This window comes from Haemaphysalis longicornis, unplaced genomic scaffold, assembly GCF_048455015.1.
Source record: "Haemaphysalis longicornis isolate Haplotype H1 unplaced genomic scaffold, Haemaphysalis longicornis Haplotype H1 scaffold_3, whole genome shotgun sequence".
Classification (NCBI taxonomy): Eukaryota; Metazoa; Arthropoda; class Arachnida; order Ixodida; family Ixodidae; genus Haemaphysalis; species Haemaphysalis longicornis.
This window is the reverse complement of record NW_027526335.1, coordinates 223,854,260-223,874,053: the sequence shown is the minus strand read 5'-3', so window position 1 is coordinate 223,874,053 and position 19,794 is coordinate 223,854,260. Positions and strand designations below refer to the sequence as shown.

Below are 19,794 nucleotides of genomic sequence, written 5' to 3'. Positions count from 1 at the left end.
TTCGGTTCTGTAAAACATAACCAATGGCGTTGTTGGATGGGCATTCTCAATATCTCAGTAATCATCGTAGCGCGCTTCTGCCATGTTGTCGGCTGTAAAATGCACAAGCTAAGCCTCCCAGGACGGCTTGTAGTCGTAGCATTCACTAGCCGAGACCTACGCAGTGTATGAACGCCCTCCGCGTACCCGCAGACGCCCAAATGTCATGCGCTTTTCCCCCATATTTGGAGCTTGCCTCCCTCATGCCTGTATCGTAAAAAGCGTGTTCGCACCAGGCCAAGGGTCTGTTCATTCTGGCCTTGCCCACTGCCTGCAAGCAGTCGGTGCTTATGGCAACAGCACGCCAACGAGAACTCGCTAGCGCGCCAGTGCCAGCCTGCGCGCGTTTTGTGAACTAGTTCGTGTAGCCATGAACGTTGCGGCCCAAAAAAAGGTGAACTAAATATAGAAAACATCGGCGGAAAACAAAAAAGTTAACTTACAAAAAAAAAAAAGCACGTACCCGCGGGGATTCGAACTCGTGACTTGCAAAACATTGGGGGTGACATACCGGGCGCCCCAGACCACTGAGCCACGAAGCGAAACGTGGAGGGGTTGCTAATATAAGGTATATATTGTACAGCCGGTTTACACTTTTATTTAGTTTTGGCATTTCAAGCAGCTTAGGTGACTATTTGTTGTACTGCGATCGTGCAGTAAGCGTCGCCCGAGTTTCCACAGTAGCTCAAGTCTAGCAATAGACCCTATGCAAAATGCGCCCCGCCATCTCACGTCGACTCCGGTAACTAGGTCCGCCATTTTGGTACGGTCGTTTGAAACCGAAACCAATTAGAAAAACATAGAAGGCGGGCATTGACCGCTCTTGGTGATAGACTACAATGCCGGAGCATTGATTCGTGCCGCAGAGCACGCAATGCGGAAATACCGGTTCAAATGGAGAAAAGGTTCGTGAAGTTCCACGATTTTGAGCGAACTTTGTGACGCGAACTGTGCCGGCGCGAGCAACCTTTGTGACACGCTGGGCGCGGTGCGCTTGGAGCGAATATTTGTCGTTGGTTCGCTAAGCGCGGGGTTCCGTAGTCGCTGTCCGTATGAAATATACAGCTGTGTTGGAGTTCTGTTGTCTAGCCTTTGTATTCTAAATGAAGCCTGAGCGTGCGCTGCCTATTCACGCGACTAACAGCGGCGCTCGACCGGGAAAAAGTACCCCACGTTGCCAAAATTAGGCTGTTTCTTTACTCGTCCCTTTGGCTCTGCGCACGCTTCATTTCATTGTTAAATGGTACCGCTTAGCCCCTACACGAGCTTTTATCCTACCTAGGGCTGTAAACAAACTTTTCTTGCCGCACTACGCCGTCACGGCGCGGTTGAAAATTTCCTCTGTGGCGGGCGCGCACGGTATGGGAGTGTGTTGTTGGTTTCTTTACGTTGCATTTAGCCGCGTGTCGTTGCAGAAGTGGCGAACACAGTTTTATGATGATCTAACGGTGGAAAATTCGAGCTTTTGCACTTGGTTCCCGATTTGCTGGGCTGAAAGGTTTGTTGTAACGTCAAGTTAACTTGGTGCCCATTGTCATTCCAGCAACGATGTATTTACTGTCGAATATTTTGCGACTAAAATACACTCACTCCTCTAGTTTGTCACATGCTGCAGGCATGCCTCCGACGTAATGATAGTGGCCATTGATGTAGGTAGCTGAGACAATTTTCAAGTTTTATTCAAAAAGAAAAAAGAAAACGGCCACAGTTGCATCAGGCCGCCGCGCATCAGATTTAGTGCTTTTGCGTTTTTGTGGATATAACTGTAGATAGAAATGGAACAAAAAGAAGCATTCGCGCACCCCTGCATGTCGCGGTCTAGTAAACACGACGTTGCCCAGCCTCTGCGTGCTTGCGAGATGACCACGGCGAAATGTGGCATGAATGCTTGCTGGTAGCTCATAGGTGACCCTTCAGGTGCCATGCCAGTCCTTGTTGCTGTCACTGGGGGGGGGGGGGGGGAGGAGGAGGGGGAGGCCAGCACAACTGGGGCAAAAAACTAATTCCCAAGGCTACCAAGTTTTCTCCCAAGCGCCTTCAGGGCACTTTGTTGCTGCTCGTATTGCTCCTGTACTCGACGTGCATCGAACAGACGCATTGGAAAGGGAAGGGAGGGGCCATTTTATCGCGGGCTTCTCCAGTCAATGTTTTGGACACTCGCTGGCTTGATACCCTCCTGTCTCGAACGTCCCCACTGTTGTGGCAGCTCAGTGCACGCAAGCTCCGGTGGCGCCTCTTAAAACCTTCGGCTTGCAAGAGGGCGAGTAGGTGCACAGCAGCCAGGATGTGACTCCATGCTCCACTGCAACCCGCCGGGCACTCGCACGATGCCTCCCCAATCGCCCCACTGTCCGTCTCAAAGGTGAGGCACACAACATAGGGCCGGCCACTTTTCTTCTGGGAGCGAAAGCAGCTGCTGAGCACATGGATGAGGCCCAACCTGCAAGAACAGAGAGAGTATCAGTAAATAACACTCAGGGAAGAACAGGACTAGTCCGCTACAGTTTATGGTAAAGGGACAGAGCAGAAAGCAGTGGCCGCAAGGAACAGACTCAAAATGGCCAGATTTTGTGTCTTGCTTAACACTGTTGCAAGGGCAATAATCTGCACCTCAAATAGCAATGATGTCAAAATTGTTTGTCAAGTTCGAGCGTGCAAGTATCTCTGCATGCTTTGTTAATGCATTTTTCAAGAGAAGGAAGGTTAACATTTAAAAACCTCAGTGTGGGTAATGATGTCTACCAGTACCCGCATAATCGTGTTCGTCATAACTTAAGCAAGCAATAATATGATTATCTGGAATTCACTTCCAGAATCTTTCGAGATAAACAGGTAAACATTCGGGCTATACCGATGACCCATCGAATTAAAAAAAATCTTCTAGTTCAGTGAGTTCGAGCTAACGAGGTTTTACTGTATTATCTATTCGTGCACACAAAAAACATGCGCTTTAGAAACAAACACAACCACCCCACCGCCAAAAAGGGAGAAGAAAGACACACAAACAGATTTTTGCGCAGAGCATGCGCAATAAATAATGAACACACACAAAAAAAGAAAACTCAAGGCGTATGTGCGCTTTTGTAGTTGACTTCGCCGCAAAGCACGATTGCTTTGCGGCACACGCGCGGGCGGACGACCGTCACGGGAAACGGCCGCAACCTTTCCTTAAACATCTTCGCCAAAAATCAGCCCGTAAATTCCATGTACAGCATTTGAAAACACCTAATCCACCCACTAGCGGTACGGTCTAGCGATTGTCTCTTTCAGGGTTACTGCAACAGGGTCGCCGCTACGCATTTGCGTGGTAAACAACAATGAACAAAGTGCTCTACAAATGCTCATACCGGTTAACTCGCGTCAAGTAAAAACAAAGAAGGATTTACTTACTGCGAGTCGCACGTGTTTGTCCGCACCGATGAAGGCGAGCAATGCGCCTCGGTGGCTAGGCGGCATGCCCTGCTTCGCTGCCGCTCGGATGGGTCTTTGGCGCGGCACCCCGAGTGGTATGAGTCTTCAGACACACTCGGCAGCGCAGGCAAGTCCTTCGTCCACAATCCGCGGTCGAGAGCCGGAAAACACCGTCCAGTTTGAGCCATACCGCGTTACCGTCACCTACTCTTCCACAGTAAACAATACGGGACTTCCCGATCGGCGCCCGTACCAATATGGCCGACGGTCTCGTTTACATCAGTGTTGCTAGATCACCAAGCAATTTCGCATAGGGTCTATTGCATTTCGTAGACGGAAAAGCGTTCGCAGATGCGTAGTCGTGCTGCTGACCGCTGTGCTTGTTCGCCCAGCGCAAAAAAGTGCTTCCCGCGCCCTAGTTTTACGCTGTACGGTAAAAATATCAGTTGATTTTATTTCCTTAGTACCTATATTGACTTCGCTGACTCTTCTCCCGCCTTCAAGAGGCATTATATTTTCCTACTGGCGTACCAGTCAGCGAAGCGTCGCATGTGCGCTTGTGCAGCGCTTGTGTGAAGCGACCTTGACTTGGAGCTAGATACAGTGTACAAACAAACCAAGTAAAGAAAGGCACATTCTTCCATTCACAATCGTGTCCTGGCTTCGTTTCAACTAAGCGAACGAATTGCGACCAAGCAATTTTTTTTTAACCTCCTTGATTGCGACGACCCGCCGGCGGCCGGCGGACGAAACGCTGGGCCGACTGACTCTGTCGGCCGGGGAGCCGTGCAGTAGCGCAGCCGTGGCGCAGCCAATTGCCAGCTCATCCCCTCCTGACGTCACACGAAAACGCCACAGAAAATGGGCGAGCGTAAAGAGAGGAGGACAGCATTTTCGAATTAGTTTTTCTACTAAATAAAATCGCGTAAACGCGCCCAGAGTGGTCGAAACATGGCCTGGGGACTCCGGATTACAATTTGCGCTAGTAATCCCGCAATGTTTACATATCACTTCAGTGTCCCTTTAACCTGTCAAACGGACAAATCACCCGGTCCGCCAGGTGGAAGCGCCAGGGATTGAAAGGCGCCTGCACATCCGCTGCCGTGACATTAATGTGGCCGTAGGAGACGTCCTTACGTAAGTGGAACGCCGGAAAATGCAACCGGCAAGCGGAGAGGGCCTCGCAAGTCGGCGGGATGCCTGTTAGTGCATTTAGGGCTTCGGTCCTCACGGCTTGTACCGCTCAAGTCAGCGCAAGTAACGGAAGGCGCTGAATTGATTGGAGTCGGCTTTGGAGGTAAATGGTATACGGGAGGGCGATTACCATGCCGGAGAGGCATAAGTGATTACTGGCTCCACGAGCTGGACGTAAAGCCGTCGGAGGCTATCAGGAGGGAGTTTATAGTGCATATTGAATGCAGTTATTTTAAGGACTACCACCTCAATTTTGGTTTTCAGGTAGCTTAAGTGAGGCATGCAGGTAAACCAGGGGTCCAGAACGACACCAAGAACTTTCAGTTATTTTACACGTTAGAGACTAATTCCAGCTAGCCGGATCGTAGGAAGACGGCGCGCCATACTGACTCTGCCATTAGGGAATAACATATAGGAGCACTTGGCGGATTTAGGAAGAATTTTACCGTGCCGGCCCACTCGGATATTTTGGCCAAGGCGAGCTCTGCTAGGCTCTCCAGCTCTCTCCTCTGGGCCCCGGAAACCACGAGAAGAGTGTCATCCGCATAGGCCTGCACGTGCACCCCGGACGGAAACGATATGTCGAGTAGTCCGTTCAAGACGATATTCCATAAGAGCGGGCCCTTGTGGACTACCGACTGACTGCTCCGCAAATACTTCCCCTTCCCTCGATCTGAAGACCACCGTTCGCTGGCTTAGAAAAGAACGTAGAAGCCGGAAAAGGTTAGTCGGGCAAGAATGCTGCCGGAGAAAATTTAGAACGGTCGGGTGCCACACCGAATCAAATGCACCCTGAAAGTCCTATGAACTTATTACGGAGTGAAGGGAATTTTGACGGCGAGCTTGTAGAATCTCGCGGAGCTGAAATAAAGCCAATGTGTTGTTTTTGTTGTGAGTAAAACCAAATTGTGCCGAGTGATGGAGCTTTTGTTTCACCATAAAGAAATAGATACGAGATAAGAGTAGTTTTTCGAGCAATTTGCCGAAAACCGATAGCATGCAAATCGGGCGGTAGGAGGTCGGAGCTTCAGGGGGGCGGCCAGGCTTCAGTAAAAATACCACCTTTGCCCGTCTCCAGGCGGCGGGGAAATGACCCAGACGCAACGCCGTGTTGAAAATAAAAAGAAAAAAACTGTGGGTGAGCCTTGTAAAATTCTTGTATAAACTGCGGCGAAAGGTCATCCAGCCCAGGAGCGGAGCGGACGCGGATGCCCCGCACGGCCGCTCCGACCTCGACAGACGTAAATGGTCGATCGGAGGATGCCGCAATGTAAGGCGGCCCCTGCCAAACAACGCTCCGCGCAATGCAATGGGCCGTCTGTGGAAGGGTCGTCGGCTTTAATTTGTGCGTCTTAGAGAACTTGGGCCGACTGCAGCTGGGATGAAGTCAGTGAGCCATCAGGTTTCAGCAGAGGCGGGAGGATAATAGGAGCCCGAAAATTGCCGAATGCCAATTTGAACGGGTCCCCAAATAAGAACTTTTTTGGAATTTTCCGCGCGAAACTGCCGCATCGATTAGTCTTTTGCCTTATCTATTCTACACTTATACTTTTGTAGGGCCAAATAATACATATCATTACGAAGTAATCATTCAAGAGGATCTCGGGCACGCTGAAACCTGCGGCGCAAGGACCTCACCCAGGACCGCTCTCGAGCTATTTCTGCAGACCACCACGGCACGGCTTGGCCTGCGGGTACACTTTGACCGTCTGAACATTCGCCGCCTTTAATGAATTGAAGATATCATAGAAGTGATCCACGACTAGGTCAAGCGACTGCGGATCGTTTAGCTCGCATCGGATGACCCGGCCGAACCATTGCTCTCTAGCGATTGAGCACACAACCCTGTTCATACCTGCCCGCGTCAAGCGCTTACAGGTAGGAAGCCAGTGCGAGCGAACTGAAAAGGCTATGTACTTATGGTCGGATAGAGTCGGCGTATCACACACTCTCCAATTAACCAGCGCGTTTCCCCACGCGGGCGAAAATATGGTTAGGTCAATCCACGCCTCAGAGTAATCCGTCACAAAAGTGGGCGGTGAAGACGGCTCATTGATCACGTCCAAGTCGTTGGACATTAAAAATTGGGCCACTTCGTTACCGCGAGAATCCATGGCCCGCCCGCCCCAGCGTGGGCTTTTAGCATTAAAATCCCCCGCTATGATTACGTGCGGACTTACGTTTGAAAGCAGTAATTGGCTACACAGGGACAAAATTTCAGAAATAGCTACGGATGGGGCGGCATAAACTGCTACTAATAAGAAGGAAAAAGACGGAGGTAAATTTCGTAGCTACCACATACTGGGAAGTCAGAATTGGGAAAGGATCATAAGGAACAGAGTGAGTCAGAAGGAGAACTTTTGGATCGGTTGGGTGAGCAAATTGTGTAATGTTATGGGGTAAGCCGGGTAGACGACCTGACCGAACGTAAGGGTCCCCGACCACGGTGAAGTGTATAGCCTGATTTTGAATAAAGTCGATTAAATGTGAGGTAGCCGATCTGGTATGATCTAGATTTGCCTGTAGAAATTTTAAACCCTCCAGTGACATGAGCAACAATATTGGCTCTGCAGGAGATCTCAGGCGGCTGCGGGGTCAATCCCCGGCCCCTCTCCGTAATCTGTACGAGCACGTAGTCTGGCCACCCACGCCGAAACAGATGCGCAGGTACTCGCTCCGAAGGAGTGGTTGTGTGGCCTCCTCCATTTGCGGCATTCTTTACACACGTAGCTCGCATGTTTGGCCAGCGTGCACTGTGAGGTTTCATGGTCAGCCGCACAGTTGCTGCAAACTACGCTGCTAGCCTCACACCGAGCCGTGGCGTGTCCGAGGGAGGAGCACTTAAAGCATGTCGGGACATAGAGGTTTTCCGTAAGGGAACAAGAGGTCCATCCAATGTGGAGTCTGCGTTTTCGCCTCAGGGAGTTAAAAACCTGTGGCGAAACCTCAACGATGTGCGCCCTCATGCCATGCCGTTCGGTAAATACCGTGCGATGATGGAAGTCCTCCGTAGAAATAGCCAGATCATTTTGGGAGTTGATTTGGCTCAAGAGCATAGCCGGCACAATGGACGAGTCTACTCCGGAAATTTTTAATTGAGGGAGGCGTTTAACGTGCTTCATTTTGGGAGTTGATTTGGCTCAAGAGCATAGCCGGCACAATGGACCAGTCTACTCCGGAAATCTTTAATTGAGGGAGGCGTCTAATGGGCTTTCTGATTTCTAAAGCCTATCTGGTTATTGGGGTAGTGGTTATGGCGCGTTCTAAGTTATCGAGGTAACGTTTGGTCTTAGATGCGATCGTCAGACCTGAACGCCCGGGCCTTAATGAAACCGGGCCGACTACGATTTCACCTTTGATGAATGTAGACTTTAGTAGCGTTGCGATGTCCTTTGCTGGTGCGAAGCTGGAGAGTGTGCTCCTGCCGGCCATCCCCGGCGACGGACGACACCCGGGACAGGGGGGGGGGGGGGGGGGGGGAGGAAGCCGGCGGAGCCCCCGGCGCCACGGCGGGATGCGCAAGAACATCCGCGTAGAGCGTAGAAGCCGCCACGGAACCCCCATCCGCAGGCCGGGGAGGACAATCCCGGAAGCCCTCCAGCTCCCGCCGAAGTTCAAGGACTTGCCCCTCGGCACACGACTTCCCTGCGGTAAGAGACATTATCAGGCGCTGCAGCTTGAAATAGATTTCCATGACCCTCTCTCGCACGGAGCAGGGAACTTTATTTCTGGAGTCACTGAGGAGATTCAGTCCTGAGATAAACCAAGCGCCGAGCAGTCCTCACCCGGCAAATCCCCACTATTGGGGGGATTGACCCCCACAACGCCATCAGAGGGATTGACCGAAGGCACCGAAGCGCCCTCCAAGCCAGAGCGCGGGGTATTTGCCCACGCCGCTGTTTCAACCGCATCCACCGCCGCAATGACTGAAGCTGCCTCATCTGTTGATATCGAGCTGCATGTGGGCGACAACGCCGAACGCGGAGGCAGCTGACCCGCCTCCTTGCGAAAGCAAAACAAGGAGCTCAAGCTGCGCAGCAAGGTTAGCTCAACATACCCCAAGACTAGCCTCACTCGGAGCAGCAGTTAAGCCTAATTCCGAACGCAGGCCGCGGGGCATAAAAAACCCACATTTCCCGTGGCCGCCCCAGTTGTGGCGGAGGCCGGACACGTTAAGGAGCCTGGCGAAGCGTGAGAAGGAGGTATAAAAGGAACGAGCTCACCAAAATGCTGCGAAAATACGCAGCCGACGAAAAGGATCATCTTCTTCGCTTCCGAAGCGACGAAGAGGATGTTAGCGGTCACTGAGCTACAGGTGAAGGGCTGGCGGTGCGTCATCATTGAACCGCAAGACCAACAGGTACGGCTGAAACTGCATTGGCTGCTGCACGGCGTCGCCGACGAAGACATTCGTGCCGCCCTCGCGCCGTACGGCAAAGTGGCCGAAGTGAACCGCGAACGCTGGCGTGTCCGAGGCGTTACAGACAAGGGGTCAACGACGAGGACGGTGCCGCTTAAGCTGAAAAGAGGCATCAAGCTGGACGACTAGCCACATCAGATAAGAGTCGCGGGAGAGCTCGCCCTAGTCGCCCTAGTGGTGGTGTCGAGGCGGCCTATGCAGTGTCTTCGCTGCAATGGACAGGGACATGTGCGCCGTGAGTGTAAGGTGCCGCGTTGTACCCAGTGTCGGCGATTTGGACATCTCGCCGCGCAGTGCGTGCCCTCGTACGCGTCGGTAACGGGGCGCGCTGACCCCGAGGAGTCTGCTGAGCACCTCATGGACGTCGCCGAAGCAGAGGAAGCAGCGCAAGGAACGGGTGGCAGCTAGACCCCGGGAACTACCGCGACGACACCGAGTGAAGCCGACGCTAGCGCGGAGGAAGGAGACGCCGAGGACCCACGCGGAACGCTGACCAGCGAGGAGGAGGGCGCGGATAAGAGCGACGAAAGACGCTCGAACGCCGGGGCCTCCGGGGAAGCGTTGGTGCAAGGTACACTGTAGTGCAAGGGGAGGAAACCATGGACGCGGACATGGCTGTGACTGCTGCGGGTTCAGCCAAGCGTCCGCACGTTGAAGAAAAAGACGACGCAGGAGACGCGAACCCTGCTAATTGCAGTAATTTAAACTTTATTCGCGCAATTTTTAAACGAACTATTGCTAAGGCTAAAGAACAATATAAGTCAGAACGGCTTTATCTTCTATCAGACCCGCGGAGAAAAAGCACCCTGTTTAAATTATTACGCAGTTGGAAAGTGGCTCCTCCCGATCAGAATGTTGATTCCGTTATCAATTCCCCGGATGAAACTCAAGATTTTCTGAACCGGATCGCTCTAGGACTGCATACGCATTTTACATCAGTGGTGCCACCAATCCTCACAGGATGTGGTCAGGATGACTTTGAGGAAGCCACTATGGAAGATCTCGAGAAGGCATTGCGTCTAGCCCCTGACTCGGCTCCAGGACCTGATAACATTACAGTTCGCATGCTGAAACTTCTCTTCAGCGAATCTCTGCGCCTGTATCCTCTGCCTTCCCGCTCACTGCCTCTCCTTCGCTGCCGAATCTTCTTTCTTTAATTTTCTTACGTACTTTCCACGATTGTCCTTCGGCCTATCCTTTCCTTATTCATTTGGGTTGATTTTGTAGTTGGTGAGCTCTATCTGCTACCGCACCTCATTTTCTGGCAGTTTGCTTATTATATTTTTATTCCCGTTTATACTCACCTTTTTCCTGTATTTATTCACTTTTCTTCTTTTAATCCACATTCCAGTTTTTCCTCTTCTCTCAGTTAGCGCCCATTTCCTGGCCAATCCCCCTGAGTGGGTACGAGCCATTTTTTTTTTGGAACCAACCAACCAACATCGGAGAGCATGCCTTTGGTGAAGCTGGAACGACAAGCTTTGCGTTGCTGCTTAGGCCTACCGGTTACGTCCCGATTCGGGTATTGTACTTGGAGGCCGGAGTCCCAACGCTGAATTCCAGGTTTAAATATCTCACCATCAATGCATTTGCAAAGTTCCTAGAGTCACCGCTGGCCAGATCACAGGCTGTGTTTGTCTAACACGCATTTGCGTTTTTCGGCTCTAATTGGTCTCGTATCCGGCGCCCGCAGGTCATTTTTGCCAATTCTTTACTTCAACCATTAAATTCCACGCTCCTATCAGTTCTCGTCTTCCAGTCTCAACCCACAGTAGTGGAGGTTTCTTTTGATAACATTTTCCCAAAACATGCTAAGTTGCTTCCAACCAACTTAATTAAAAACATTCTCCTGGCTCACCAGTCTGAATACCCATCGCACGTGGTTATTGCAACCGACGCCTCTGGAAAAAATGAGGAAGTTGGGGTGGGTATCTTCTCTCCGGCATTGAATTGGTCTTTTTCATTGCGTCTACCAGATTATATTCCCATATTTTATGCAGAATTTCTGGCTATTCTTCTTGCTGTTCTGAAACTCGATTCGGCGCAATCTTCAGTGATGATACTCACGGATTCCCTCTCCGTGTGCATGGTCCTTTCTTCAGAATCTGTCAGTCCCATGCTTAAAACTTTTTACTCCTTCGTTCCCACGTATGTGCGGGCAATTAGGCTTGTCTGGCTCCCTGGCCACTGTGGATTAGCCCTTAATGAAGCCGCGGATACATTAGCGAAAATGGCATTGTCGTTACCTATTGTGGAGGTGCTTCCCCCGTTTGCTTTCGTGTTGCTAGCCCGTTATCGACAATACCTGTTGGCCCAGGGCGTGTCCGATCACGGGCTGCACACCTCTCCGGAACTCGAACACCTCAGGTTTCGGTGGAAAAGAAGCCTCTGCCAAACTCGCTCCTGTGAAGTTTCGCTGACTTCGTTTCGGTGTGGTGTTCCCCCACTTAACAGGTATCTATACCGGGAAGATCTAGCAACCTCACCCTTGTGCCACTTCTGCCATGAAATTGAATCGGATGAGCATTTCTTCCTTTTTTGCCGCCGATTCTCGCATCACCGGAGAAGGCTGCTGGAGGCTCCCCTGCGGCGTCTTGGAATGCCACTAACCTTGCCAGTGCTTTTGTCGTTTGGAGGCACGCAGCTAGGCCACTGCCATGGGGATGTCTGTCAAGCCATTCATTCCTTCATTTCAGAGAAGGCTCGTCTGCCTTGTTAAAATGATTCTGATCAGGCTCTCTCGCTCCTCTTTCTTGTTCTATTTCTATCTTCAACCTATATTCTAAATTCTTTCTTCGACTGCACCTCTTTGCCTATTTGGTTTTTTAGTAAAAAAAAAAAAAACACTCTTCTTGGCCAATCCCCCTGAGTGGGTATGCACCACTTTATGGGCCACCACCACCACCACTACCAGTGAAAGCGACTCAAGGGCGACGGCTTTCGTTGAGGCCCAGGCCCACTATCCCACCGGATAGGAACCCTGCGGAAACGCCGCCCGGGCAACGCAGCCCGAGTGACACTCTATAAACGTTGCCGAGAAGTGCGATGCGACTGCCGCTACATGCGTTCGGGAAGTTGCATTTGCGTTGTCGATCTACCCTGGTTTAGGGCATCGGATGCGACGCGTCCCCCAAGCGAATTGTCCTGCTTACATGAGATGCGATATAGTAATGCGACAAATGAAATGCGATACGCTACTGTCGCATCCAAAGCGGTTATAGCGGCAGAACGACACGCAAAACGGCCGACGGCTCCAAGAGAATAAAACTAATTGAGCTGGAAGGAACAATTGAACTGTCTGGAAATCGAAGGTAAGAAGTGCTTGGCTGTAATCGAAGTCTTTCATCATCCCCTACTCAAGCGCAGTCCATATGTGCGGAGTCGACTGATGGGCTCACCCATCAGCTCCCCTGAAATTGAATTTCCCGCTAAAAGTGATGTCCCACGAAATGCCTACGCATTTTCCGTCAGAGCTACATCACAAAACAGCGTAATTTTAGAGCAATTTTAGAGCAAGTTCTTTGGCGAAATTATTGAAGCGTGGAGTTTTCGGCCTGTTTGAGTGCGAAACTTGCGCGCGCAGCTGCCGAAACAGTCGTCTCGTCTGAGGCCGGCTGATCGTTGGCTCGTTGGCCTGATCCATTGCATTGGAGGATATTGAAGATGTTGTCCAAGGATGTGTGCGAACGGTGAGATGTCCCGATCACGGTGTTCTCCGGAGCGCTGCGAGAGCTAGTTTTGCTCGGCCTGCTGTTGCATTGCCGAGCGTGCCGGCATCGGGGCTAGGAGTCGTCTGCGAAGCAGGAGGAGGCCGCGTCCTCGCGAGGGCCCAAGAGCGGCGGCGACGCATTCGGCGAAGCGGAAGCAGCGCGGGTGCGGGGAAGGGCCGACGTGGTGGTGCCTACTGTGGTCGAAGTCGCCGCCGCCGTCAGTGTGGTGCGGTGCGCAAAGCGCGCCCGGTGATGTGTGCGGGGCGCGGGTGAGTCTCTTCTTTCGCGCTGGTGGCTGCGCTCATGAGTGGTCTCCCGGCCGTGATAGGGCTCAGCTGATAACCCGTCGCCGATCCAAGCCCGGAGCTCGGACGCCTGCACGCTGCGCCCTGACACATCGCGGAAGCCCCCCGAAGTGAGTCAGCGGTTTGCGCTCTCCTAGCGCTTCCCAGGGTTACGGGGGCTGCGCTTTTGCCAGGCTGGCGGCTTCGTGACGCCACGGGCTGCACGCGCCTTGACACGGTTCAAGCGGCGGCAGCGGCCAAGCGTGGCCGAAATGTGCGGCGGCCGCGAATTCGCTTCCCACACGACCTGGAAGCCAACGGGCTCGTTCTTCTTCGCACGGGCGGCCGCGTGACTGAAGCGACGGTGACCGCCGTTCCGGTGACAGCGCGGTCCTTCGATCGGCCGGTGGCTGCCGCAAAGTGCGCTGCGACCGACGGGCACGAAGCGCAGGCCGAGGGCCTTGTTCGACGGGAGCTTTTTCTCCTCCTTTAGGTGTGAACACTGTTCGCTGACCAGTGGCGAAAGACCAGACGGGCGAGTTTCCTTGGTTTCCTCTGGGCACGGTGAGAGTGAGAAATCATCCCTAGCCGAACTTCGGGCACAGCACGCGCACTTGACACAAGCAAGTATTGCACAGGTTGCGGCATACCTTACTGGTCCCATGAAACCTGGCAAGGGTCCCGTGGCGAGCTTGTTAATGCCGTTTTCTAGCGCTATCGACCTTTCGCGGCGGATGCCTGGTCATTCGTAACGCTACTTTCCCCGAGGTGCTCTTTGCAGAAGAGCTTTCTGGGTTACTGAGGATTCGCTTGCTCCTTCGAAAGACTATACCGGCGATGCAGTGGTTGTCTAGGCTCAAAATCCGCTTCCAATGGCTGCAATGTGTTCTCTCGCGAGAACAAGTCGGCAAGGGCTGTTCGCAAGTGAGGCTGTCAAATGCTACCCCTTGAAGATTAGTGGAGCCGTTCGAGGGCTCCTAGAGCTAATTCAGGAGCCGTCGGCACACCGTGCAGGACCGAATATGCAGTTATGTGCATACACGGGAGGACTCCAAGGTGATGTGATTGCTAGAGTGCACAGGTGCTGGTGTGTTCATTGAGCAGTTTGTGTGCGTAGTTGCACATGGTGTGGTTGCAGGGAGGTTTGATTGTTTTCACGCCTGGCTGAGGTGAAGACGTTGATATTAGCATCGCAGAAGGAGTGGAGGCCCTTCTTTTTTTTCCGAAAGCACGTGTGTAGCCGAGCCTGTGGGGGCTGGCACGTGCAGCGGCAGCTGGGCCGCTTATCACCGCAGCCCCTATCAGCCACCGATTGTGCATTTGTGATAGCGTTCGTGTGTTTAAAAGGGCACACGTAGCGGCGGCCTCTTTGGCCAGCACAGCTGCTCGGGACGTGTGGAAGCAGCCCCCTCCCAGCAGGGCACTGCGGAGGGGCTCCAGGGTGTGCTTCCCTCGTGCCCAGCAGGGAAGCAGGGATTCCAGAGAGGAGCTGTGTGTGGCAGCCATGCGCAGTCGAGGGTCCCGTCCAGTAAAAATAGCGCACCCCGCCAAAGCTTTAAAGTACAAATTGTTGGCAGGTGTTCAGCAGCAAAGCCAGAACTATGTTTTTCCCCCAAACTTTACGGGCGCTGTTTGGTTGGTGTTGGTCGCTTTTATTGTGAGGGCTCACAGCTTACGTTGAGACGAGCGAAGACGGTGGTGAATCGCCCCCTTCCACTGCTGTCAAAGTTAACTCGCATTACAAGTGGCCACATTTACAGCGCTTGTGTTGTCTTTGGTTTTCCCATGTGTGGCCTGCGTTGAATGCCGTCTTTGATCAGTGATCAAGTGGAGTGGCTAAAGGAAGCTACGGGGACTGCTCTGCTCGGGTGCGGTGCGAATTCTGTAGTGGCAGGGTTTTTGCCAAGGCCAGGCAGGGATTGCACGTGGCCCCCACGGAAGGGGCCATCCGGGAAGAGGCCCACTTGTCCCAGGTGAACTGGTCAAAGCGGGCATCTGGCTCTGGGTGGTTCTGTACTAGGGAAACTGGCAGCATCGACCTTCTCGCTCTTGGAAATTTCGTCTCGCAGTTCCATTTTTGGCGGACTTGGGGAGGGGAGGGGGTGAGTCAGTGGCTTCAACCCTGATAATTGGTCCCAGCTTGACCTGTTCGTAGTTCGTGGACTGGCCTCTCTGTTCGTTTGTTTGCAGGTGCTGGTTGAAATTCGCCTTTTGGTTTTGCTTTCCCTTTTTTGTTTTTCTTCTCCTTCTAAAGAAATTGTCCCACTTTTTGGGGGAGTCGCCTTTCTTGTCCTATCTTCATCTTCTGTGCTTTTGTTGTTCATCCACTAGTTAGTGGAGCTGCACGAAGAGATGTTTTCATGTTTTGGAGGGCGCCCACGTGGTGGAATCTGAGATATCAGTGTACATATACGTCATTGTAACAACAATAAGAAAACGAAGGTTACCCATTTGAGCTACTGTTGGCAAAACCTGACAATCATCATTGGTGAGAAGATAAAAAATAATAAGATCGCAATATTAAAAACCGAAAATACAGAACCAAATCGGAAAGGCCTTCGCAATACAGCTCCATCACCTGATTACCTAGAAGTAATAGTGTGAAATTAAAAAAAGCAGAAAAAAAGCAAATGATACCTAATATTTCTAGTGTCCTTGTGCGATTACCTGAACGAAGCACACAAAAAAAACCCAACAAAATGCGCTGTCTGGTCTGGCATGTTCCTCCAAGGCCATCCGGGAAACATTAGGTAAGAAAGGGTGAAAGGATGTGTACACTTAAGTAGCGCATTAAATGAATTCCTGCATTCTTTTCATTTGAACATGACCGACGAAAAACGGAAATTGCGACGAGATGGGCAGTTGCCTTAGGTTACGAGTTTCTCTAGTGCGAGATGGCCTATGATGACAAGTTCACCTGGGATGAGTTGGCTGTGACGAGTTCTAGACCCGGGCCACCCACAGCAGTGCTGTGGGAGAGGGCAGGTTTTTGCACTGGGAAACCACTGTGGTATCCGGGGGTACTGGAAGACCGCCGTAGGGAGCATCATTAGGGTAGCAGCGGTTGTGTTTATTTCAGAGTGTGTACATCAAACGTAAATGCACGATACAAGAGACAAGAGTAAAGTTGTAGCATCGAAGTAGCAAAAGAAGGTGATGTTCAGAGGAGCAAATGAAATTCCTGAGGGACCCTGGCCTAATCAGTCTGCTGTGACAACAAAGTGACGGCTGTGAAATAGCTGCGAGGGGAAAAATGCCGTAGATCTGTGGCCCCTCCAAGGAGGAGGCAGGGTCAAGGGATTGAGTGCAAAAGGGGGGCACGCAGGAGTTTTGACAACAGAATCCCGAAATGTGGTGCGAGAAACATGGTGCAACTCCCAACGCAAGGCGGGACAGGAATTTGATGGTGGAAATAGTTCCAAAGTGCTCGTGAGCTTTGCACAAACATTGCAGCAATGGCGTACTGTCAATCAAATATTTACGTACTGTCGTCAAAGCAGCCACAATTCGGCACCTGTTGTTACAGTGCCGTCAGATGCTGCAGTTGCACTGATTTTTAAGGCCTTAAGGCCAACTGCACTCAAATTTTTCTTTGTCCAGATTTGATTCAGATTGTGCTATTCATGCTCTAAAAATTACACTGGCGAAGTTCCAAGCCCGATACCCACATAGTACAGCAGCTGCAAGCGTTCAAAGTAGCTTGAACAGGCGATGCACCTTGCAGCGAGTCGTCAAAACAACATCCAAGTGGCTCGTGACGCAGGAGAGGAACTCTTCCCGTGGAGCTCGTGCTTCTCCAGCGGCTGCCTGGCGCACGCAGGGAGCTTCTCTGCTGCACCGCCGCGCTGTGTCGCCAGTGGCATCGCATTTTAAAACGGACCGCACAGCTAGCAATGCCCACAATTTTTCAATGCTACAGGAGAGATCGGAAGCCGACAAACTATACGCGTGCTTGCAATGCCCTGGAAGTTGGCAAAACTTTTTATTTGAAAATATTTTTACTCGCGAAAATAGCACAAAACGCGCACTTGCCTTTCATAAATATTTTGTCAGTCCTTCAGCACTTGCACTTTGGCGTGCAATATATGTGCTGCATTTGGGCTGGCTCCACCCCTTAGACGACTCCAACAGTTGAACGACCAGTTTTGAGTTCTACGTGCCGGTGTAAACATTTGTGCTACTTTTTCTTCCTTGCTAAGTGAACTAAAATCACCCTTGTTAGTGGTAACAAATATGTCAGCACTAATGTCGGTTGTCATCTTCACAAAGTGCGAAAGCGTTTTTAAATCGAGGAACTTATGTGGGCAGCATGTTAACTTTACTTTACCTGACTGTAAAATTTTATCAACCACACACGTCCTTGTGGGAACTTAGCAAACCACGGAACTTTTCGCATTTAAGGGCCTCATCGAGCTTTTGGAACGGACATGCAGTTCCAAACCAATTCTACAATTTGATCCTTTATGTGCAGCAAGGTGAAAGTTACTGGGGGCATATTCGATAATCTGTCTACACACAGCAAGAGGTTGGCGATTGATTGCCATCCGTGCGCAGTTTGTTCCAATAAAAAAAATGCGGAAGGGAGGGGGGGAGGGGCTGATAGCCAAGGCACCGGCTAACCAAAGCTCCTTTTCGACATCATGCGAGCAAACAGCATTGTAAATCTGAACCTGCTTTTTTACTCGCAGTGGCAAGGATTTGTACTCCAGCAGGTATTCTAAGTCCAAAATAACTGTCAACTGTCTACTTCATCTCGGTTGATAGCACCACAAAGTCAGAATTGCGCCCAACTCCATTGGCCTCGGCAAAATGATAGTGGCAGTTGTGGGGAAATAAAAGTGCAAAACGCGATGCTACCGCGCCTATTTGGAGGCTGCTGCAAGCGGCCGCCGGCACCGACACACCACTTCCTTTCCATCACCTATGTCACGTTCAGCTGCCGGTAATGTCAGCCTTTTCTCCCAGTTTCGGTTCCGAAAATGCCAATCTTCACGAGCGGTTTGTGTCGCCCGCCTTCCTGTTTTCTTTTTTTACGGTGTTTTGCAGTTGTCACTCCTTTAATGTGTACTATTAGATGGCACTATTTTTGCGTTGGCAAAAATTGGAGTGCTGTTGGCCTTAAGTGTCCCATTCTAGCGTTTTAGGCGAATGCCTTACGTTCCCCATTCCGCCAAAAATGTCATTTGAAAGGGAAGGCCCCCTTCTGCCAAAAGCTTCGTTTTAAGGCGAAAGCTTTAAGTGCCCCATGTGAAAAAGTGCCGTTGTTGTCCAGTCAGTAATATGGCCACCGCTTTAAAACACGTGTGACCCAATGGGATTTCATCCCAGGAGTGCGCAGTAGCAGCCCAGTGCTGCACCAACTGCGCCAGCTCTGCATATGGCCAGTGAGGTAACAAAAGCTGGCGTCCCTTGAATCGTGGCACATACTTACATTGTAGCCATGTGCATCACACAGCTTGTTGAGTGTCATCAAATTTCCCCTGTTCCAGCATTGGGTTTGGGACGGTCGCTCTACCGTCGCTTCATTGCAGTCGACCAACAACTGCGCTCCGGTTCTCGATAAGGAAAGAGAAGTTGATCTCGTTCTCTCTGATTTCAGCAAGACCACATTCCACATGGCAGAATGATGGGAAAAGAATTGCAACGTATGGGACTTGCATTATTCCTAATAGACTGGAACTCCACAGTCGCAACCAGTATGTTGGTACTGACAGACTAATTCATGTACCCTTCCCATAATGTTTGGCATACGCCAGGAAAGTGTGCTAAGCTGCTCGCTTTTCTTTAGTTCATTGTATGACATTGCTATTGTTTCACATGACTGCATGCTCTCTACATTATTGGTGGCATCATACATTACCCTGGGCCTAATGCAACTGGGCTATCTTATACGTCTATAATATCAATAGTGTGTTCAAAACCACTGATAGCAGCTGCAAAAAGGGGTAAAAGCAGCACATAGACAGTGTAGGGTGTGGGACCAAATGAGTCCTTATGAATTTGAACTCGAATGTGGCTGAAGACTGGAGATGTCTCCAGGAAGGCATGGCCTTGGGGAGGAAGAAAAGCTGTCGTTTAGGAGCAGCCTGTCTTTGTCACTCACAGGTAGTAAAGGAGCCACGAGTGACTTTTGCGGGAGAAAGTCTTGGCTAGCCTTTGCCGTTCTGATCTGACCACAGTATGGAGCACAGCTTCAGCACCTGCCAACTGGAGCTCTCTCGTGCGATCGTTGGAGCAGTGTACACACCTCAGGGGGATAATGCATGTCACGGCGGTCTGTTGTGCAAATGGTGTTGGCGTCCTTATTTGTGGGACTAAATTTTGCAGGGGCACAGCCAAGAAGCAAAAGCCTGGTTGTTTCAGTAGCGAAGTAGGGCAGTGGCGAAGGCGTGCTCGAGCATGTTGGGGAAGGAGGGGTCTGTGGCGCACTTGTGCGAGCCTGCGTCCCTTGCAGGAGGCGGCGGAGGATGTGCATGGCTGCGGCGGCGGCTGCGTGAGGAGCGGGAGTGCGCACTACCACCATGGGGGGCGGCTGCTGCGGCGGCCGCGGGGTTGGGCGGCGGGGCCGGCTGATGCTCATGTTTGGCATGACGACGGCCTTCTTCCTGGTGGAGATCATTGTGGGCTACGTCACCAACTCCATGGCCCTGGTGGCCGACTCCTTCCACATGCTCTCGGACGTCATCTCCCTCGTCATCGCCTTCCTCTCCATCAAGGTGGGCAGGCTCTGTGTGGT

The 19,794-nt window shown here is 51.5% G+C and overlaps 2 protein-coding genes across 3 annotated transcripts in view; one reads left to right on the top strand and one right to left on the bottom strand.

Moving 5' to 3' along the window:
• Positions 1 to 2,076: 2,076 nt before the first annotated feature.
• On the bottom strand, positions 2,077 to 3,710 carry LOC144175732 (uncharacterized). Its single transcript, XM_077704762.1, has 2 exons — positions 3,430 to 3,710; positions 2,077 to 2,479 (listed from the first exon to the last, which is right to left on the bottom strand). The coding sequence occupies exons 1-2, from the start codon at positions 3,636 to 3,638 to the stop codon at positions 2,077 to 2,079; spliced, it is 612 nt and encodes a 203-aa protein (XP_077560888.1). The 5' UTR covers positions 3,639 to 3,710.
• Positions 3,711 to 12,642: 8,932 nt separating this feature from the next.
• The window catches only part of LOC144176011 (proton-coupled zinc antiporter SLC30A1-like), a 30,703-nt gene continuing 23,551 nt past the window's right edge, over positions 12,643 to 19,794 (top strand). Inside the window, exons 1-2 of one of the 2 annotated variants that reach the window (XM_077705109.1) lie at positions 12,643 to 12,753; positions 19,513 to 19,774. In XM_077705109.1, coding sequence (XP_077561235.1) covers positions 19,580 to 19,774 — 195 coding nt within the window. In that variant the 5' untranslated portion in view covers positions 12,643 to 12,753; positions 19,513 to 19,579. Of the gene's footprint in view, positions 13,190 to 19,512; positions 19,775 to 19,794 lie in introns of both variants that reach the window. The other variant, XM_077705108.1, reaches the window with a different exon arrangement.